Source organism: Embiotoca jacksoni, unplaced genomic scaffold, assembly GCF_022577435.1.
Source record: "Embiotoca jacksoni isolate LCO1_2020_lvr unplaced genomic scaffold, fEmbJac1.0.p SCAF_21, whole genome shotgun sequence".
Taxonomy (NCBI): Eukaryota; Metazoa; Chordata; class Actinopteri; family Embiotocidae; genus Embiotoca; species Embiotoca jacksoni.
In genome coordinates this window covers 4292091-4315689 of record NW_027185352.1, presented here as the reverse complement: position 1 = coordinate 4315689, position 23599 = coordinate 4292091, and the positions used below count along the sequence as shown (strand labels likewise).

General features: G+C 43.0%; 1 protein-coding gene across 2 annotated transcripts in view; it reads right to left on the bottom strand.

The window, feature by feature from the left end:
* zdhhc17 (zinc finger DHHC-type palmitoyltransferase 17) overlaps window positions 1-23599 on the bottom strand; it is a 35733-nt gene that overhangs the window by 3899 nt on the left and 8235 nt on the right. For both annotated transcript variants that reach the window (XM_069156492.1, XM_069156493.1), the window contains exons 3-16: window positions 22999-23121; window positions 19592-19669; window positions 17777-17921; window positions 17478-17542; window positions 16335-16497; window positions 15958-16083; window positions 13811-13953; window positions 11250-11350; window positions 3281-3405; window positions 2516-2578; window positions 2333-2426; window positions 534-617; window positions 268-425; window positions 63-157 (exon numbers count right to left, since the gene is read on the bottom strand). In XM_069156492.1, the coding sequence (XP_069012593.1) occupies window positions 63-157; window positions 268-425; window positions 534-617; window positions 2333-2426; window positions 2516-2578; window positions 3281-3405; window positions 11250-11350; window positions 13811-13953; window positions 15958-16083; window positions 16335-16497; window positions 17478-17542; window positions 17777-17921; window positions 19592-19669; window positions 22999-23121 (1563 nt within the window). The remainder of the gene's footprint in view (window positions 1-62; window positions 158-267; window positions 426-533; window positions 618-2332; window positions 2427-2515; window positions 2579-3280; window positions 3406-11249; window positions 11351-13810; window positions 13954-15957; window positions 16084-16334; window positions 16498-17477; window positions 17543-17776; window positions 17922-19591; window positions 19670-22998; window positions 23122-23599) is intronic.

Sequence of the window (23599 nt, the reverse complement as noted above, 5' to 3'; positions counted from 1 at the left end):
CATGCATCGCTCCAATCTTTCTTTAACATCTGCAGCAGAGCGAATGCTGGATGATCACTTACTTGAAGGGGCTCTCGATGGACGTGGCTGTGACTTTAAAGTGCTTGTATCTCCGAGCGTTCATCCTCTCGTTGGTGGTGATTCCCAGAGCGGCGATCTGCAACAGGTCAGTCAACATTTTCAGAGAAAGTTCCCAGACACAACCAACTACCGAGAGTCAAACCGATTCACTAATATCGGAGCCGTTTCTGGAAAGTGGACCGATACCTGGTAGAGCTGACACATGATGAGCACGGCCACCCACATGAAGTGGAAGATGCTGTTGAGGAACATCCAGAACATCCAGGGGGAGCAGGAGGCGATCTGGGTCAGATAGAGCCAGAAACCATCCTTGGCGTAACTGGTGGCGCAGTGGATCCTCCAGTCTGGGGAGGAAAACAAAAAGAAGAAGGAGTGAGCACAGGAATCCAGCAGGTGACGTGTGAAATCTGGAAATACTCGTTTTAAAACAGGATTGTTGTTTTTTTGCTTACAGGAGATGCAGCCGTATATCATCCAGCAGATCATGCAGAGCAGGAAGAACAGATAACCCATGAAGTAGCGGTGATTCCCACTTCCTGCACAGGAGAAACACGTGTTATTCATGTTGCTCAGACATCATGTTTTTGTTGTCTCTGCCTACTGAACTGAAGGTAAGACGCTTGGAGGAATCCAGAGGTGATCAGGATGAGGCGGCGAAGCTACCGAAGGTCTCTGCTCAACTTTGACTCGACCTTTGAACCTTTAGCTTTACTAAAAATGTTGCTGTGCAGTAATAGGACAACATCTGCAGGGGTCACTGGCCTGAGAGTCTGCAGCCATGCTCGATGCTCTGCGGAGCTGGATTAGCTTCGAGCTGAATGCCAACAATGCTAACGTTAAGCATGTTTAATGTTTACAACATTCACCATCTTAGCTTAGCTTGCGAACATGTTAAAATTTTTCGCATAATTAGCACATATAATGGCAGAAGTCAGTAGCTTTTGCTGGTGTTTGGTCATAAATTTCACTGTTGACGTAATGATGGCGCTAAAAGTAAAGTCAGAGTATCAACGAAGGGATTACAGCTCAGTCTGAGCAGGGGATGGAGGTCAGGTGGACGCCGTCATCCTCCACACAGCTGGCGTGGCTAAAATGACTTGTGCAATGGAGTCTCTCTTTAAAACACAACGTCCACCAGATGTGTGCACATTAAGGAGCTTAATTAACAGTTGTAGAGCTAATAAGAGACAATAAGGAAGAAAAATAATCCTTGAATAACTGCTGACATGAGCTAACATGCTGCAGACGTGAGCCTCAGACATTTTGTTGTATCCTGTAGTTGAATTTCTGACACTAATAAACAGCATGACGTCCATTTCTGATTGAAAAGAGCTGTAATGCACAGTATAAACATACTGCATTACAATGGTGACGTGCACGACACGCACAGAAAGAAGAGCTTATAAACTGCTGCGTTCAGGATGTTTTACAGCCTCTTAAGAACTTTCTAGTATATTTTTTCTCGGGGCCGTCTGTGGGGGAGCGATCTGCTGTTTGTTCAGATGGTTTCCTCACTTTTAAAGCTCCATCCTGACCACCTGGTTTTAAAAGTCCCCCCCTCCCCCCCCCACGCACTTCTTCCTTCCCCTACAGTCTGACACACACACACACACACACACACACACACACACACACACACACATACACACGACTTCATTGTCTTGAGGCCGTGTGTTTTAGGTTTCTGTTACATTCATGACTGGACTGTTTCTCATGTTTACAGGTTGTTTGTTGTTTGTTTTAAGATGCTTTAAATAAGTCTCTTAACTTTAGGTTAACATTTCTTTAAAATTCTCACTCATCTGGTTTGACCGTGATATTTGCATTAGTGTCACGTTAATTCAAACCGTTTCACCTCTGAATGCATCCATTAAAGGGAACCTTAAGTGTCCCTGCTAGCTTCCCTTAATGCTTTCTTACTTTGTCCAGTATTATTGTGTTACAGGTGCTTCATGTGGAACTCAAAATCCAGGCAAGACCCTGATGAATGTGTCCAACTCTTATAAATACAGTATGTTCGACAGCTTCCCTCAGCTCGCTTCTCTGTTGTTTACCAGCAACCAGGATGAATTGGAAGCAGAACCTTCAGTCAAACACATGTTGCTCCTTAAAGAGGGATACGGAGCTGATAAAACACAATACGAAGCCACAACCCTCCGTCTAGGGAGGAAAAAAGAACCACGGACAGCTGGTTGTTTGTGAAAGGATGTGTTGTAATCCTCCTCATAAATCAGCGGTGTCGTTAACGTACCCACGCAGTTCCCCACCCAGGGACAGTGGTGGTCGAACTTGGCGATGCAGCGGTTGCATACGGCGCAGTGTTTGGACCGGATGGGCTTCCGTATCTGTGAGGAAAGACGGAAACGAGTCCTGTATTGTCTGTCTTTGCCGTATCTATCGACCGCTTTTGCTGCGTGGAAGAAAGAGAGTTTACCAAGCAGGTGCTGCAGAATATGCTCAGATCCAGGCTGCCTGTCTCCGCCAGCTCCACAATTGTCTGGAGGAGGGAAAGAAAAATAGCATCAAAAAAAGAAAAAAAACAGAGAGATGGCAGAAAGCTGAACGAACAGCGCAGAAATCCATCTTTCCGAGATCTATTTGGCACCGCAACAAAAGAGCCTCGGCTGATTTACAGGACAAAAGCCTGCTATAAATTTATAACCAGTTTGAGTATGTTTTTCTGTCTTTTATCTAATCTGCACACGTGTTCTTCCTCCTCTGTGCTCTTGTGAGATATATTTTACAGCATTATCTCAGTGCAGACTAACTAAAGATAGAAAGCTCTTCATCTCCACCAACGAGAGGTGGAAGTGGATCCTCTGCGGGGACTGGAGGGCTGAGTGTCCTTTGATCTGAAGTGGCTGACCAGTCACCGCGCTGCGCTAACAAAGCACTGTATATTTAGATCTTCATCAATCACCGGATGGAGAATCGGGGGGGCTGGCAAGAAGACAGTCCCTGTTGTCCTCTATTAGAGTGTGATAATGAGGGACTGAGAGGCCGAGGGGGGAGAGAGGGTGAAGGACTCCGGCCGGCGGGGATAGAGAGGAGCTGAGATGTTCGGTAACGCTGCACAAAGCAGGCACTGAGAACACTAGTACTTACAGTATATACCAAAGACGTTTACATCGGGAGGGAAAAGTGGAGGAAAAACACCGGAACTCGTTGAAATGATCACAAATCTGGACGTTAGTTTTACCTTTTTCTTTTGCTCCTCTGACGCTTTGATGATTCCTGGATCAGACTTCCAGGATTTGCCAAAGTTGTAGAACAGAGCCAGGGTGTTGATCAGGAAGGGCACGTGGACCGTGGCGAAGGGAAGATGTGGAGGGAGGTTAAGGAAGCTGCCCGACAAACTGCCCGTTTGTTTTTTCAACCACAATCAGCTCCTTTTCTTTTTTAACCTGCTGTAACAGCTTAACAACTGATGACAAGCAACTTCAGTTCAATTCCTGACTTCTGATCTGCGTCAGGTATTTAAAACTGTCAAGTGTAAAATTCGCTTTTATTGTGAGATTTATGAGAACAATGACACCACTCTTATGTCTGCGAGTTGAACAGATAGTCCGATTATTCCAATTTGAGCAAAATGCACCAACGAGCACCTCTGAAGCTCACAGATTTGCATCTCGCATCTTATTTCTTCACTTCAGGCAAAAGCACCAGTAAAAACTTGTGATTTTCTTGAGTGACAGTTTCTTTCTTTCTGTCATCAAGTCTGGGCATTGCTTCATAAAACCACAATGGATCAGATTTACACTTGTCACTATGCCAAACTAGGCTACCTTGCCTCTGGCAGCAGCTTCACATAAACCACATCTGCTCTCTGCTGTTTCCAGTCTAAGTTAAGAAAACCAACTTCTTGCTGGAGCATCATACTCTCAACTCTCTGCTGACCGAGATATCAAACTATTCCTTTGTCCATGTTTCCTCTTACTGAGTATGTTTCACATCATTCCAAAAATAATCCTTCTCATACAGTCTTGTCTACTTTCACAAAATGACATAAGCAAGACAAAGAGCATGTTGGTCCTGTAATCATTTTTTGGAGGACAAACACAACGCGTAATTTATTTATCTTCTTTTCAACAAATTTCCACGGAACCATTCCCTGTTTATTTAACGCCATGACATCAGCCTGAGTCAGACTTTTATCTTCGTAGCGAGTTGACGAGCAGGCAGCAGCTCGGTCTCATCCTGTCACAGCAGCTCTTTGTGACTTCCTGCCGGGATGACATACAGTACAAGACACCATGAAGCAACCCCGCTCTCACCGGGGCGACGTCAATCCGCATCATCGCATTTACACAACCGTCTGCACAAAGACGAGGGCCGGGCTTGTGGGAGTGTTTCAGAGATGTGTGTGTCGGTGGTAACAGCTGTGGGCTGTTTTGATCACACTCTTTTCTGGGAGTTGATCTTTGAACCCTTTTCAGGAGTTCAAACCTGAACTGTAGTAGGAGTTCAAACATTAATACCCACGAAGAGTCAAATTTGACTTTCACCTTGAGCTTTTTTTCACAGTGTTACCAGTCAACACTGAAAAGTATGAATTATTTGCAGTTATGGAGTTAAAATTTCATCACACTATAAAGATTTCAGATAGAAATAACTACAAAATAACAACATATTCATCAGAAATCTATATTTAACTAATATATGCAGTGGATGCCACAAAAAAATGCTGCATGAATACTTAACTTGTGCAACAAGTAACAAGCTGACAAATGAACATTTGAAACTTCAGGGAAATCCATCCAAAATGTGTCGAAGTGTTTCATTTAAAACCAGAAATATAAACCTCATGGTCGTGCAAGAGAAAAATCCGGAAATCAACAAAGTTAACGGGATATATCCTCTGGGCACCATGAATGTCTCCTGCAAATTTCATACCAAACTATCCAATGTATTTCAATATGGACCAACGTAGTGGATCAACCACCAGCATGGCTGCAAAGGCCCATCACAACTATTTACTGGACATCTGAAACTGGGTAGCTTCCTGTTTTTACTGGTTCTTCAATAACATTCAACCAAACTGGATCATCCTCTGATGAAAATGCTCAGGTGTAGCGTCTTCTTCTCTTCTACTGAACTGTAGGAGGTCGACACTACCAGGCCAACTGGTTTTCCACAGTTGGTAACAAGAGACTCTATTTCAAACCGTAGCCTGGGATCTGTATGGTCAAAACAACAAAGAAAACACCAGCCACGAAAGGTTACACCAGATCCATCGTGACTGATGACACTACAGCAGATCACCGGAGAGGTTTGCCCGGACTGTAAGCAAAGTACGCAAGCTAGCAGCTGTGATGGACACACTATAACCATGGAAACAACATGTCCCTAGAAGCTCCATGACATCACCGATAAGCACTTTCTCTGCACTAATTAAGAGGCCCCTTCAAGTCCCCGAAGACCACATGAAGCCATTGATCTTCATAAGTATCTCTATAAAGAACTGGCTGTTGACATTACACGCTCTGAAATGGGAAGTGAATTACTCCGGACCACCTCATCAGTCTACTAACTCAATGACTCGTGGTGAAGTCGAGAAGGTCCCACTGATCAATGCAACTCCTCAGACAAACGGCCCTCGACGCTTCCTCGGGGAGAGACGGTCGACGCCCGTTAGCACCCGATTCATCTTCAGAAGGGCTGAGAGGTGACGAAGCTGCTGTAACAGCTGGCAGCAGCAGACGAGGGTCAGCGGCAGGTTCACCACTGCTCTATTTGACTATAAATACAGCAACTACTTGGTTGGAACTACGTGTTGTAGTTCCAACAAAGAAATCTGATTGGTCTACTGGACATGTGTTCATCACCACCACTCCACCATTCAGTAAATATGGATTGAAGCAGAATAATTCGTTAGATAAAAACATGTTGTGAATTTAGGAAATGGTTACATCAATGTATTAGAGAACAGTCAGCCTGTTGGATTCGGATCATATCAGCTGTGTGGGTGACACAGCGCTACTATCTTAAAAATATGTGTGTCCATGGATTTCTTTTTTCAACAGATATTTTAGTTACAAGTTTGAGCTTGCGAAGCAGTTTTGTTTCTATGTGCTGTAGTTATTCAGTGTGAAATCCCACCATCGTTAGAAAGTATGTAGACGGACTAAAAATCGTCTCTGTTGCTGGGTTGTTACTAAGGGTCGGCCTACTACTGGTATGACTAATAATGGCTTCCAGTTATTAGTCATACCCAAGTGGCAACCAGCAGCGACGTCACCCGTTGGTTTGTGAACGGCCGTTATGAAGCATTGAGTTCGGATTTTGGCGGCATTCTCTTGATGTTTCCAGGCGGTTTGGAGCCGATCGTGACCATGATTGGACGAGCTGGGGAGGAGTGATTGGTGGATCTGACTCGATTTGATTGGAAAGCCGGCGATACTACGTCCCGCCCACCGATAGCTGTTACCTAACTGCACCTCAGGCCTGTCAATCAAACCGACATGCCCCCCAAAATGCAACTTTTTAAAGCTTATTTTCAAATTAATGACGACATTATTTTCAGATGGATTGCCAGAAAACGAATAACAAGGAGCAACGTTAGCTAACAAAACCGAGATAACTGGTGGAGAAATTTTACTGACTGAGAATTTTATGAGACTAGTTGAATGTCAATCAGTCAGAAGTGTTTTTGGAGCCGACCTCTAGTGGCACCCGGTGGTATCGCAGCTTCCGCCCTGGCCTCATTTTTCAGACCGGGAAGCTACGTCCACTTTTAGGTTAGGTTAGGTAGTTACTTTATTAATCCCCGAGGGGAAATTTTTTCGCGACAGCAGCAGTCAAGCAAGTTTATATACAGTCAATCCATGTGTTGCCATGAAAACGGAGATCGCACTAACAACAAGTTTTATATTTTGAGAGCGAATTACCCAGGAGGAGGATATGATTACATATTTGATGCCAATTAATCTCTTGTGAAATATTGCTTAAGTACATACTGGACAACTGGTATAAAACTAATAAAGCACAAAGCTGCATTGTTATCATTATACACAAACAACTAATTCGAACATCAATGTGTTATTTTCCGAAATTCACCTGCTGGAAATCCATTCATGCAGCAAAGTGCTCTTCCCGAGTACTGAGGGAAATCTGATCTAGGTCTTGGAAAGACATAAAAGTGCCGATGCACATCTCCACCCACGTCATTTAATCTGATTTCAACAACAGGCCTGAGGAGGATAATGAGCTCACAGTGGGAGAAAGTGGGTCAGAACTGAAAGACAGGAAGCTTGAACCTGGAAGGCAGAACAAAGGTGTGCAAAATACTGCGCTGCCTGTAGGACATGTGATGAGGATGTGTAATGTTAAAATCTAAATAGTTATCTCTCACTTAGTATAAGTCCCTCAATGAAAAGGCTCGGACAACACAGTAAAATGTGAAGTAAAAATATCTGCTTTTACATTTGACCATATGATCCGGCCAGGAAACTTCAAGCCACATGCTGGAATATTTTAGCCCATTACACAAATGAAAGGTTTATGTTCTCATCTTCAAATCAAAGTTCGACTGAAGTTCATCAGAGCTGCAGTCACGAACGAAATGGGAGACTCGTCCAGCAACCCATGCGGGGCCTCAGTCCTCAGTAGCCGCTGAGGGGTCAGAGAGAGTAAACTGAAGCCTCCCCTGACTACCTGGTCTGAAGAACACATAGGAGCACGTTAAAAGGAGGTTACAGGCGTCAGTATTCTTCAGACAAAACGTTTGTTGAATGGTGGAAGAGCTTAGGAAACCTTACTGCTTTCTGATATCGGAATGGAGGGGGGGCTAAGTTGGACAAGAGCCAAGTTTTCTATCCAAATTTGCACTGAAATTGATCACAAATTACAAACGCATTTCCCAAAAATCTGAAATGAATTAAATTAATGTACATTTCAGGGCACTACAGTTACGTGAACATTATGAGGGGGAGTTTGGTGGACCAACATATACAGTTGGAGGCAATCATTTTCTCAGCGGGTGCCCTTAAACCATCGCCAAATACGATGGAGAAATGGGATGATGTAATGAAAACTTTTCCAGCATTTCATTTGGAGTCTAGATATCCAAAATAATATATTCTTAATGGTTTTAAAGAACAAAAACCATCTTGACACTTCACACTCAGCCGCTATCTGGAGCTCTACAAAGAACAGGCTGTTTCATGACCCTCTCTTCTGATTGGCCGACTCCTCTCTGACACACGCCGCAGGCCAATCACAGCTTTGTTGTAGCTGTTTGCTGCACGACAGAATGAACACTGTGTTTTCTACGGCATAAAAGGTTATACAGCACCTATTCCTGCTTTATACTCAAACAGAAATGGTAATTCCTTGTCTTTTTTGCTCTTTCACTGGTGCAGGTGTTTCAGTGGTGGATTTTTTTGCTTCACTTTAAGTGTGTTTCTGTTGCACCTTCCTGTTAGCGGTACACCAACTTGTCCTGTTTTGCCCTTTTTTCAAATTTAAAAAATGCACATTAAAACAGGCAGATATAAATTCATTTAGTCACGTTGGATTCAGCTGAGCACTGATAAGAAAATAGGTCATATTTAAAAGTCTGTCTGTCAAGTCTTATAAATTCTTAGCAGAACAACTTCTATCATTTGTGGTGCATAAAAACTAATTCAATACTATGAATTCCTTCCAGGAAAGATCGTCTCGTAGCCCCATATGACGTCTTTGATGGAAATCTTTTCATCCCACATTCAAGTGTGACTTTTGCCTTCAGACGTGCTCAAACAAACGAGTTCATTCTTAACTATGAATTTCTTTTGTAGGCAGCAGTTTGAAAGAGACGCTTGTGGTAAAACCTGGTTGTGACTCCTGGTGTTGTTATGTAACAGCATGACCTCATTTGTTAACATTAAAGTTGCTGAATTTATTATTAACTTAAAACAAGCAGAAACTCGTACTTGATTTACATGAATACATGTGATTAGAACCAGACCGCCACCACAGACTGATTGTTGACTTCACAAGAACCAGCTGTCCACCTGAGAGAGAGAGAGAGAGAGAGAGTGACCCCAGTTTGAAAGAGATAAGCCGGCGGCCTGCAGCTCTGCAGGAGACCAGCTGAACCTCCCTGCGCTCTCAGGGACGTGAAACGGCATGCAGGAGACGGACACCACTACTGCGCAGAGATTCACGGCAGACACACAGACTTAATGACAAACTTCATAGCTGCAGGACGAAGAAGAAGCCTGAAAGACCAAGCGATTAACTTCACACAAGGAAAGACCTGCCTGAGGAGCAAATTTCAACTCGGTAAATGATCCTCGTACGAACATTTAGCAGCACGGGGGACGCAACGTCTGCAAACCTTTGCTCTTTGAAGATGAATGCATGCGTGCAAGCGTAGCAGTTCAAGAGCATGCGTGTCACTATGGGAGATGCCTGCCATAGGTTCAATGTTAAAGTGTTGTAGACACACATTAACCCTGAAAAACATGCTTAAAAAAAATGCACCAGCGGGGCTTCCAAATTTCTGAAATGATCTTCAGAGCGCTGTTTTCTTCTTCAATAAGCTCGGGTCAAAGGATTCGTACTCTACCTTCCCATTAGTGGAACGATGAGGCGGAAAATGAAATGCCTTCCACAAGCGAGAACCGCGCTCTCACCTCCTGCAATTAGCAGCCTCTGAACAGACAGCCAATTCTTTCATGAACAACAACAACAACAACAACAAAAAACATGAGCGCAGCCACGCGAAGGCCAACAGGAACTCTCCGGAGCGCCTCCGTTGAGTTTCAGCCAGCAGCTGTTACACACTCAACTCCCTGTTCGCGATATCAACACAGAAACGGACAGAAAACTGGGGAGCATATTCATTTAAGGACGTACATGTTTACACTGGTACTGGGAGTTGTGACACATTTAACGTGATTTCCACCAAGTCTTTCTGCTCTTCACATACATGTTCACACCTTTAATCCACTGAAACTGGCCTGTAACTCCCATCTGCCAATGCAAGTACGTTTTGTCCCAATCTTTCCTCATCTTCAGCCAAAACACAACTTCAGCAGCAGTAAGCAGTCTCTCACACTGAGGCCGGAGATTTACTTCCAGTAAACTACGCGTTTGCATGACGGATGTCCGTGCGTATCCTGCATCTGTTTGGGGTGTTGGCTGTGCACGTCCTCAGAAATGAAGGCGACGTGTACGCAAGACGCAATATACAGAAGTCAGAGACCGTTACGTCCGTGCAAGGCGGGAAATGCTTTAAATATGGAGAGTGGACGGCACCGATAGCGTGTTTTGGCCCCCTGTGATCTCCGAATGAGCAAAGTAGTGATCCCCTCGATTGTCACCATGTTTATATCAGAAAAATCAGGAAGTTCTAATGGCGTCAAGAGTTTTCTGGTGGAGCCCTCCAGTAACAGTTGTAAACTCGAACGTCAGAACATCTCCGCCCTCACTCCCACTAAATAGGACTGATTTTATATCCGAGACCATCATGAGATTAACACTTTTTAAAAGAATAGTTGAAAACTTGCAAAATCCTCGTATTTATCTGGGAGTAACAACTTCTTGGAGTCTGGCACAAAACCTCTCTATATGTTCTTTTTCTACAGATATGACAAATGAATTGTGACATGTTAATCTGTGAGCTCTTCGAACTGCCCCTTTAAGAGAACAATGTCAAACTGGTGTGGTTTAAGACCGATCCACACAGAGGTTTTTACGCCAACAGCTGTTTCTCTCACATACAGTACATCTACTGCTCTCTTGGTATCTATATTTAATGAGCAATCACGCTGCCAGGGTCATTGTGAGCTTTCTGATTTTACACATTTCCCCTCCCTTTGTAGCAGGCAGCGTGAAATCGGTAAAATCATTGAATCATACGTAACAACACTGCTGGTATTTTCCTTCTGTGCAAACATAAAAACCCTTTGTGCTCAGTAAATGTGTGCTGTCAGTCAGCCTGGTGGAGACAGTTTGACTGACAGGCTGGTTTCCCTTCAGCTCCTCTGTGTCCGTGTGACAGACAGACACTTGGTGTGGATTCAATGGACCGAACACTTTACGAGCAGTTCCACTGCATCCTCACAGACCTGCTGTACGAACAGAGCCCCGTTAGCTGCTGCCCTACTGATGTGCTACTCACGCGTCGCCTTCACGCTCGGGTTTTAACGTGGATTCCCAGTACGACAAAAAAAAAAGGATATCATTCCAGAACCAGTAAAACCAGGTGGTGTACATCCAGAACTTGGTTGCCAGGTAGATTCCCAGAGGCAGAGCGCTGTGCATGGAGTGATCGAAAAAAGCCCTGTAGAGAGAGGGAGAGGGAGAGGAAGAGGTTTTTACTCATCAGCAGTTTCTTAGCGTAGTAATGTGTTTAGTTCTGTGGGCTTTACTTCCCCACGCTTCCTGTCAATTTAAGGTCGAGCTCAATATTAAAAGGGTCTGAACTTATATAGCACCTTTACACTTTGCCTCCCATTCACTCTCACACACTAGCAGTGCGCCATATCATATCGTTCATGATAATAATGGTACAATTTAACAGACGATAGAAAAAATTCATATCGTGATGAAGGCAATTTTACAACCTGTCGACGTCTCTCCTGAACGGCTGCACCTCCAAATCCCCCCTCAGCCCCCCACATGCAGACTCTGAGTCTTCTATTCTATTTTTTTTTAGCTGTTTTAATGTTTTATTGACTGTTTGTAATGTTTGAATCACTGTTCTTAATTGTTTTTAAATGTCCTTTTCTTTTGCTTTATGTTTTGATACTTTTAACGGTTTTATGTGAAACACTTTGAATTGCCTTGTTGTTATAAAGTGCTGTACAAACAAACTTGCCTTGCCTTGAGTCTGGCTTTGATGTTTACAAGCTCAAGAACTGAGGTCATTTTGGTTTATTTTCTTAATGAATATTTGAAGGTATAATGTTACGTTATGTTATTTTGTTCAAATTGTATGTTGTTAAAGTTAATCATCAAATATGTTTAAAATTTTTTGTCATATTGTCAAGAATACAAAAATACCCAGATATATCATATTATTTATTTCACACACACACACACACACACACACACACACACACACACACACACACACACACACACACACACACACACACACACACACACACAGCAACCAAGGCGCTCGCCTTTAATCGGAGGTAGCTTCAGGTTCAGTGTCTTGCCTAAGGGCACTATGAACAGGAGCCACAGCCACCAACCACAGCTGCACATTTAAGACAATCTGCATCCCACTGACCCACTGTCATACTTTCTAGGAGGCATTAACCATCTCTGCTGCTGTTCAGGATCATTAAAGCTAATTACAACGTCTTAGTTTTGGAACTGTAATAAGCATTTTCCTTTATCGTGTATCATTCCTACTACAAACGCTGCTCAACTCATGACTTCTGTGTCCACTACATACATCAAAGCATTCTTCCTGCAGATGTGAACCTGCTGACAGAGCACATATTGACCAATGCAAGCCTGAGGCTTTGATCTGACTCCTGCAGTCAAACAGCAGCACAAATAAACCAAACCGTTACCTGATGACACACAGCAGCTGCACTCAACAGTGCTCACTCTCACAATTGTTTTTTTTTTCACCAAGTAAGTATTCCAAGAATGTCAGGAAATATGAAGCTAACGCAGTTACTGATGAGTGTTATTGTAGTCGGAGAGCTAACAGTAGTGAGAGGCACAACAAACTCCAGCAACAGGACCAGATGGCAGAGCTAATGGGGCCTAAGCAAGCAATACAGAGTGTGTGTGTGTGTGTGTGTGTGTGTGTGTGTGTGTGTGTGTGTGTGTGTGTGTGTGTGTTTGAGGATGACAGAGGAAGAGAATGACTGTTTGTTACTGCTTGATGAGGAATGCTGGAAATTACTTTTGTACAACCGATTTGTTGGTGAAACACGTTCAGACGTTTGTTCAGAAAAACGGTCCAGAAAATCCTTTTAATTTATGTGCATGTGTGTGTATGTATGTGTGTGTGTGTGTGTGTGTGTGTGTGTGTGTGTGTGTGTGTGTGTGTGTGTGTGTGTGTGTGGTGTCTAGACATCAAAATCTGACTTTGACATCTCAGTTTAACTTCTTTCTAATTGCTTTTTATCTCAATCTGAAGTGAAAGAAAATCCAGTTTAACCATTAAATGAAGCTTCAACAGACAAAACCGGCCTATGACCCAAAGAACTTCACTATTTAGCCAATAAATTGCCAGTAGAAGACTATAAATAAACTCAAAGTTTGGGTGTAGCTAGGGTTCCCACTAAGTCAAATATCAGATTCCCTGACCGATAATGAACAGAAAAAAAGGCTGTCGTGACAAAACACTGCGACATTTCTGTTAGAAACGGGTGGCACATGCCCCTCTGTTTCACCGATATATAAAGAAACTGAATACATGTCCAAATACTGGAAAGGATTTATCTAACAGTAACAGTCATGATCTCACAACCTAATAAGCTACATTTTCAACTTTATGGTCAGTGACCACTAATGTTAACAAACATACACACTGACAATAACGAGCTAACTAACGTTACAGCCACATAGATGGACAATATTACATTTTGAGAAATGGCAAACAAACTAAATTCCCTGATATTCCACAACTTGACCGAAAAAAATTATAAAATTCCCTGTCTGGAAAAGAGTTTTGAAAATTCCCTGAGCCGTGGGGGAAGAGAAACATGGTTCACTCAGCACTCGCTGGTAATCTGGATATGACTCTGTGTGTAGTTGTGTGATGGAGACGTACTTGGAGAGGAACTGCACAGCAACCCAGACGCCGGCGTACATGATGCCCTTCATCAGCCAGGAGTCGATGTCCAGGTCAGCGATGAAACCGACCAGCCAGATGACCACGAAAGGCGTTCCCAGCATCACCTTCTGCCTGAACTCCTGCGGGAGGAAGAGGAGGAGGAGGAGCAGGAGGAGGATGACGAGGAGGAGGAGGAGGAGGAGGAGGAGAGAGAGGAGATAAGTGGTGAAAAAGAAGAGGAATTGATGGACAGAAAAGCAGGAGAAAGTAACGGGGGAGAAGGCAGGTCAGTCAAACTGTTTGCATTTTGTTTGAAAATCTGTTTTTAATACTTAATATATATAATCAGGGGAATGTTGACCTGAACTTTAAGGATCTATGAGGTACATTCTCAGTAGTTTTAGTTCAAAGCTGTCCCACCAACAGTAGTATGTTCTAAATGACAGAATTACAGGGTTTAATAACATGTGATTTGAACTATAGTTTATACTCCACAATAAACAGCAGGTGGGACTCATTCATGTTTTATTTAGGTTTATGTGCCTCTGTATGAGATTTAACCAAGCATGATGGCTTTTATGGCCATGAGTAAGTTGAATTATCTTGGAATGGCGAGTTCAGACTACATGACTGATGAGACTGATCCAAAACACATCGGCTGTTTAGACTGAAACTGTCTAAATGAATGAATGTTTTATCCAGTGTGATGTATCTATTCTGGATGCCTCGCAAGCCTGTCCGCCCCCTCCCCCGCCCCCGCCCCCCTTGTTTGACAACTTCAATAATATCGCTGTGGCGTTGACCAATAGGAGCACTGATCGCTCTTTCACACATAACTGTAAACTTGTGAAGGGAAAGATAAACTAATGGAAAAAACGTTACTCTGCCTGTTCAAAGGCTTTTTTTCTGACTTTTTAAAACTTTTCAGAATCATACACGTAACTTCGGACTCCACTGTTTGTTTATATTCTTGTTTGCGTCAATGGAAACTCCCTCATGACATCACGCAGCTGGAGAAAGATGGCAAACGACAACTGGTCGGAAAACTAAGGTGGATTCTGTCAGGTCTCTTTGCAACTCTATAATCACCTAATCTGACAGAGTGACACTTTAATGAGACCCAAATATTGTGTAGTCTGAACCTGTCATTAGCTCTGGAGGCATGAAGAGGAATGTAAGCAGCGGATGAAGCAGGTTGAATGTATTGGATGAACAGCCTGTGAAGCTCTGCTCACTACGCTGGACCTGACACCAGGGATCTGGACTACTGAGGGCAAACCTCACACCCTCACTGATGCAAACTAAAGTCGACAATCTACTCGCCAAATCTAGAAACATAGCGACACATTGTTTTACCTTCTATGCAAAGAATAGGCATTTTGGTAGATATTTGATAAATAGTTTATATCTAATTTACCTTAATTAACTAATAATGTCCCAGCAGACGAGTGGAGAGATGACAAGACATTTAAGGAGGATTAAAACAGAGTTAGAAGTAGCACAGTTAATACAAATTGTAAATGACTAAATCAGTGTAGAAACATTCAGAGATAGAAACAGAAACATAAAAAAGTGGACATCATCTATCAGAGTGTGAAAATGTCCAACCACTGATGAAGGTGTGTCTTTCCTGTATCACCCACTCTGACAGGAAACCAAGTGAATATCTGAACATCCCACATCCCACTATTCATGTTCAATCAAAGTACGAGCAGAAAATGTTCATTATGAGGATTAGGTGAGTTCCCTGCTCAGAGTAAACACAGCAGACTGGAAAGAAAAACAAAGAGGTAAGCTCCCGGCTCTGTTCTGTTTTCCGGCAGCTGTCTTGTGAAAAGCAGGAGGTCCTTTCTGAAAACTCGTCTTCCCGTCACACTGACTAGACTGAAAGTAATCACTACCTCAGACATGCTGTGACGGCACATCGGTGCAGAAACAAGTTCGGCCTGAACATGTCTGAAAAGAGGAGACGCCGACGTGTCCTTGCAGCAAACTTCAGACCGTTGAAAGGGACTGAAAAGTCTGCAGCGTCCCATCTGCTTGATGAATGTGTGTTTTTGAGTGCAGTATCAGTTTAATTTATCCACAAAGCCTCTGCCTTTCTTCCTGGTGTTTGTCTAGATCAACCGTGTATGTGTTTGTACCTTGTCCATCTTCAGTCTTTTCAGGTAGGACGGGCTGTCGTAGCCTTTAGCCTGCCGTGCTTCCTGTAAGTGATTGATCATCCAAACATTCTTCCTTTGCTTGGCGAGGTCCAGCGGTGTTTCTCCCTGAAAAATGACACACAATAAAAAAAAAGACATCCCATTGCACACATCTGACGTCACAAAAAAAACAACCCATCTTGAACATTTAGTTTCCGATGATGAAGAAAGTTTTCAATCACTCTGCTTTCACACATTACTGAGGACATTCAGTGCAACGGTCTCATTTGTTTCCAGCGGTGTTCACTTTTACCAAGAAATGAGCAGGACGTGCCGGTTCCCGAGGACGGCGCGTTAAACCACGACGAGGACGTTACCTTGATGTTCTGCGCGTCGACGTTGGCGTTGGCGTCCAGCAGCAGGCTGATGACGGTGGTGTTGCCGGCCAGCACGGCCCAGTGCAGCGCTGTGTTCTTGTGATATTTGTCGCCCAGGTTGACCGAGACGTTGAAGGTCAGTAGCAGCCGGGTGGGATCCACGCTGTCCACGCAGAGAAGAGAAATGAAAGTTCAGCTGAGTCACACTACAGTGAATCCCGTCTTATAAACAGGCCTGTCGCAAAGCATGGCGCGCAAAACTTTATTGTGACATAATCCTTGATCATCACCCCCATTACCGTGCTACATCTTTATGTTTCCCTACTAATAACGTCTATCCCTTCGGGGATTAATGAGTTCAATTACTAAGTCATAAACAGAAATGATCCCTCAGAAAAACTGCCTATCAGGGAATATTCACATGAATCTGAGCGGTGACATGTTTACCCGAGTCAGCAGTTTGTCTGATGAATGGCTGCTCATTTAAACATGAAGACGTTAATGTGTGTGGCTGCTGTCAGCAGAAACACGAGGCTGCACATGTTCCACGGGCATCAGCTTCTTCATTTAAGATTTACATTTACTCCCACTTTAATTATGTCATAGCTACAGTGGCAGAAAAAGTAATCACCTGATTTTCTGCATTTATTGGTTGTAAAATCTGATCTGATCTTCTTTTCAGTCCCAAGTTTACAACAACAAACACTGTGTTCAGGCTAATAACACACAAAAATTATAATCTTTAACATCTTTATTCTACTTGGATGTATTACCTGATTAAAGCTCCTTAGGCAGCAATAACAAGTGTTTCTGATCAGTATTTCTTAGATAATTCCACGACATCTCTTTTAGTTTAAGTTCTAGGCTTTGACTGAACCAATGCAGAGGATCAGGTAAGATACCTTGAAAAACTCAATTTAAACTAATAATTTGTGTGTTAGAAAATAATATAGTTTGTGTTTGTACATAATTGTAACTTGGATAAAGACAAATTGACATACAGACGCATGTAATTCCAAAGGGCTTGCTTGCTTTGTCTTGCCACAGTATAGTTACTGTCGGGTACATGTAAACTGCTACATATCTACTGTACGTGTACACACACACACACACACACACACACACACACACACACACACACACCTGTGTGTCCTGTAAGCTGCCCACATCAGAGGAGTCATGCCGTTCTGATCCATCATGTCCACATCCTGTTACAGAGAAACGACACATTAACACAAGTGCAGGAGCTGAGGAAGCGGTGGAGAGCTGACAGGAGGGAGGAGAAGCAACAGGGCTCCCCCTGATGGAGAGCACCGGAACCAAAACACAGACTATCTGCTTCAAATAAAAAAACAATAACAGACACACACGGGAACAAGAGATCATAAAGCAGAGGAGGGAAAAGCGTTGCCTTTCAGAGTTATGTTCTCTCCTCTTCCTACCTGTCCTTTGGCGATAAGGTAGGCTACGATGGAGGTGTGGCCGAACTGGGCGGCCAGATGCCCGCAGCTGCAGCCCTCGCCATCGATCAAAGACGGGTCGGCGCCATATTTCATGAGCTGCACCACCATGGATAGATGGCCTTGTCTAAGAGAAGGTAAACACACAACACAAACTTATCTTGACATCTTATTCCGCAACTGACGAATGAAAACCGCCGGCAGCACGGAGGAGAAAACACCTCCAGTGTTTTAGAGGTTTGGATAAAAACACTCGATCGCCCACTGAGATGCTGAGTGGGTGACCGAGCTAAACTCAGCAGTCCAAGGATCAGAGTCTCACACTGCTATTAAATGCACATGAAGTGATGTATCCCTGACAGACGGACTCCCTGTCTCTTCTTATAATTGTGTCCCCATGGTGAAGCGAGGCGACTGTCTTCATGCTTTTATTGCAGACACTATATTGGATTTTTTTTAACTGTGTTTTTGTTTTTTATTAACTCTACAAAGTAAACTTCCCCCCAAAAGCCAATGAAGATTTTAGTTTTATTTTATTCCCCGAGTCAGCTAAACTGTGTGTTGTCACTTTGACTGCACAAAAACGTGACAGCTATTTGCTGAGAGTAAACAAAACACTTCTCTGCAGCATGTGTGTGACTGGCTGAGTTCCTCCATACACAGGAGGCCGGAGGCCTTTTAAAGGTCATTGGCAAATGGAGGAGGGGGGGGGGGGTGTTTGGGGTTGAAGTGGAGGGCGACACAGGACTCCTGAGTGTCTGCGGAGCAGCGATGATGCTTGTTGTCAAACCTATCAATAATTCAGGAGGAGATGGATTCACGACCCGTCCGGGTGGGTAAAACGTGGGGGGGCTGGACCTCATGTAAACTGACCCTTTCCACCACTTTATAGTGATGGGTCACTGCAAAGAGACACTCTGGAAGCTGCTCTGATCTCTTAAAGCAATCCTCGACTTTGTTACAAAAGACACTGCAATGCTGAAAAATATAAAAACAATTGTTCTAAAATTTACTAAAATCTTCAAAAAAAAAGAAAAAAAAAAGTTAAAAAAAACCCGAAACAAAGCCTGCCTCTTATTCTACATTCCAAATCACGTACTTACGCGCCAACACGGATTTTATATTGAAAGAATAAGTGAGTTCACATGGACAAATATGAAAACATGCGTTGTACTAAAAACAGTCCACATGAAACATTAAAGTCTTCTCATCTTCAGTGGTCACCTTTATCGCTGCGTCGTAGAAAGGGACCAACGACCTGAAGAGTTTTTAAACGGCAGCGTCGGATGAAAGCTGCAGCTGTCGTGGAACACCTCACAACACAAAAGTGTTTATCGTGCACCGAGGACCACCACACTGCTGTGAGATAGAAACCATCGGTATTGATTGTCGCGCGTGTGAAACAGAGGGCACGAAAACACGTTGATGAACACTGTTTTATGTTGGCAGGTGTTTGAGACAACGCAACCCCGTCGACCTCCAAACACTACACAAGTCAGAGTCCTCGCATGTAGGAGCACTAGACCTGACTGCACTGGGGGGGAAGTATGCAATTCGAGATATAGCTTTAGATTCAATTACTTATACACTGTAATAAAGTGGACTTTAAAAGTAAATGGGATGAATGAATATATTATATTTGAGTCTGAAGAGAAATAAATGAGCTCTTGGGAGACCTAAGGTCAGAAAAGGGTGAGGCTCTGTGGATGTGTCAACTGAATATGTCATGAGTGGATAATCAGGTGTGTGTGTGTGTGTGTGTGTGTGTGTGTGTGTGTTTGTTTGTTTGTTTGTTACCTGGTGGCCCAGTGCAGAGGTGTGGAGTTGAGGTCTCCTCCCAGCTGGTCGACTATGGCTCCCTTTGATATGTAGAACCTGCACATACAATCATCATGTGAACACTTTGTCTCCCCGTGAGTCCGACCTCTTTCTGTTAGTGTGATCGAGGGGTGGGCTCGTACGAACAACAACTGACAGAGAGTTTAGCCGTTCTTCTGAGAAGGAAATGAAGCAGAACAACCGTTACAAATCACCAGACACACAAACTGCTGTCGCGCTAAACTATACAGCGGCTAAAATAAGTATTGAACACGTCACCATTTTTCTCAGTAAATATATTTCCAAAGGTGCTATTGACATGGAATTTTCACCAGATGTTGGTAACAACCCAAGTAATCCATACATACAAAGAAACCAAAACAAACGAATTCAGAAATTAATTTATGTGTAATAATGTGAAATGACACAGGGAAAAAGTATTGAACACATGAAGAAAGGGAGGTGCAAAAAGACATTGAACGCCAAGACAGCAGCTGAAATCTATCAGTAAATAGAAAACAATCCGGCCTCTTGTCAGTGCAAATGAATATCAGCTGGTTCAGTCCCAACTGATGGCCAGTAAAAATGTGTCTCATTACCAAGATGTCACACAAGAAACATCTCATGATGGGTGAAAACAAAGAGCTCTCTCAAGACCTTCACAACCTTATTGTTGCAAAACAAACTGATGGCGTTGGTTACAGATGCATTTCTAAACTTCTGAATGTTCCAGTGAGCCCTGTTGGGGCCGTAATCCAGAAGTGGAAAGAACATCATTTCACCATAAACTGGCCACGACCAGGTGCTCCTCGCAAGATTTCTGACAGATGAGTGAAAATAATTATCAGAAGAGTTGTCCAAGAACCAAGGACCACTTGTGGAGAGCTTCAGAAAGATCTGGAATTAGCAGGTACAATTGTTTCAAAGAAAACAATAAGTAATGCACTGAACCTCCACGTCCTGTCTGCACGTTCACCACGCAAGACTCCATCGCTGAAGACAAAGCATGTTGAAGCTCGTTTAAAGTTTGCTGCACAACATTTGGACACGCCTGTGAAATACTGGGAGAATATAGTCTGGTCAGATGAGAGCAAAATTGAACTCTTTGGATGCCATAATACACCATGTTTGGCACTGGATGTCACCCTAAAAACACCAGACCAACAGTGAAGTTTGGAGGTGGGAACATCATGGTGTGAGCTGCTTTCAGCATACGCTACTGGAAAACTTCACAGAATTGAAGGAAGGATGAATTGAAACATGCACCGAGACATTCTTGATCAAAATCTGCTGCCATCTACCAGAATGATGAAGAAGAAACGAGGGGGGACATTTCAGCAGGACAATGATCCCAAACACAAAGCCAAGGAAACTCTCAATTGATTTCAGAGAAAGAAAATAAAGCTGCTAGAACGGCCGAGCCGATCACCTGACTTCAATCCAATTGAAAATCTATGGAAAGAACTGGAGATCAGAGTTCATAGAAGAGGCCCACTGAACCTTCAAGATTTGAAGACTGTTTGTGTGGAAGAATCAGCCAACATCACACCTGAGCAATGAATACGACAAGTTTCTCCATACAGGAGGCGTCTTGAAGCTGTCGTTACCAACAAAGGCTTTTGTACAAAGTATTAAAGAAATATCAGTAAGCGTGTTCAATACTTTTTCCCTGTGTCATTTCACATTATTACAAATAACTTAATTTCTGAACTTATTTGTTTTGGTTTCTTTGTATGTATGGATTACTTGAAAATGTCCTGCCAATAGCACCTTTGGAAATATATTCACTGAGAAAAATGGTGACGTGTTCAATACTTATTTTACCTGCTGTAAAACATTTAATGTGTGGCTTGAGCTCCACAGACTCTCGTGTGAGCTCCGGTGTCACAGTGAAGTAATAAACGGGGAAAAACCATAATATAAATGAAGGTTTTTAAGAGCTTTACAAAAGCTCACAGCAAAATCGTGATTATGTTACTCATTTTTGTGGTGCAAGTATATTCGTTCAGGAAACGTGCGAGTTGTGTCACCAACAGATGGAAAGAGGACAGTTTCTATAGAAACTCTGTAACACTGTCAGGTGTGAAGCTGGTTTGCAGCAGACAGGTGGTCTAAACCGAGTAGCTCATTACCCAAAGGCTATTTATGTGTAACATTTACAGAGAAAATCTGTTTTGTAAAAGATTTTAGTCTTAAATTTATATTGATTTAAAGAAAATTCAATCAATGCGAATTCAAGTTACAAACGTTTTCAGTAATTATAAGAGCAAATACATATTGAGTATACATTTTGTAGTCAGTCTATTCTTGTGTGTATATGTGTGTGCAGATGTGTGCATGTGTGTGCATTTGAATGATAAATTCAAAGAGTTTAAGAGCATGCGCAAAACATTTGTCAAACAAATGTCTCTACCAAAGTTAAAAAAACAAACTTACACCCAGGTCGATATCAGATATTCCAAAGTACAAAAGTTAAGTTCATTTCATTTCTATTAATCTCCATTAAATTCTCGCATTAGAATCCAGAGTGGTGACAGAACGTCTGCTGTCGACACTTTCAGGTATTTCACGCCGTTCTTACCGCAAACGAGACATTTCATCTGATTACAGTGCGAGAAGTTGTCGATTTTTATCGCAAACCTTTTTTCTGAAGTCTGTCATCACCATGTTCAGACTCTGAGACTGAATAAGTTCCACCTTCACAGCTGAAGGGTAACCACGGCGACTCAAACATCCAGTGCCTTATCTGTGAGGGGAAGTGCGCCGGGTTTGAGTCACCGCTGTGCCGGCGCGGCTACAGAGGAGGACTCATGAAGCAGCAGGCAGATCGCTCCGTATGTTCATGAAAGGAGGTCAACTGCAGTGTGATAGGCTATGAACCTCTTCATATATGGGAGTCTGCCGCAGCCGAGGTGAAATAAATTCACAGTTAAATTAATCAGCAACAGTGACTGCATACTCAAAAAGTAAAGTCCAGGAGTCTGTTACTGCATTCACGTCAAACGGTGCTGAAGTGAGGTCGGAGCAAATTCAACGATCGGCTGGTTTCATGAACATATTAATGTAAATACTTTACTATATCTGTATAGTAGGGATGGGACACGATTTTCAAATAACTCCGCAAGTTAAATTGTGTTACACTGAGAAATAAACGCAGCAAAATCAAGCTTTTTTTTTTTTTTTTAATATAATTGCAACAATCCCCCCAAAAAAACTCTTGGAGGGATTGAATACAAACCCCGTGTAAGAAGATAAAATAAAAGTTAAAAAAAAAAAAAAAAAAAAAAAAAAAAAAAGTGTATTTTTGTCTATGTATTAGTTATTTGGGGGAAGCTAAGCTAACCTCGATCCTCATCCTCCTACAGAGATGATCTGAGCGGACTCACTTGACCAGGTCTATCCTGTTGTTGATGGCGGCCCAGTGGAGGAGCGTTACGTTTTCTTTGTCTGGCTGCCGGACGTCGAAGCCCGCCTCCACCAGCTCCCTGCAGCGCTCGAAGATGCCGTACCTGAGGAAGAGGAGCGGGGAGGCGTTAAAGTCTCCTCACGTACACGCACACGTCAACAAACGCACGCTTGAATACGTAAAACCAAGACGTGCAGACGCAGATACCCGCGACCCGAACGAGACGCCCGCGCTGGGACAGCACTCGGCGGGCGGACGTTCCCGACCTCAAATCAAAACAATATAAATCTGTTGTCAAATGCAACAACGGCTCAGACAAAACCTTCATTGTCTCATCAGGGAGACGTTTCCAATCTCCTTCTCTTCCCGACAATAAATTCTTTCAACATTTCCTGACCTTGCGAATGATTTCTTTCAGCATTCGTTAACTTGGTAAACCACAGTTGAAAACATGGCGGTGTCCGTTCCGGATTTAAAAACCTGTGGCATCTTGATAACGCAAAAAAACACAGCAGTAAACAAGTAAACATGCTGCAATGTCATCTTCGTAAGTCAAAACAGTCACACACACACACACACAC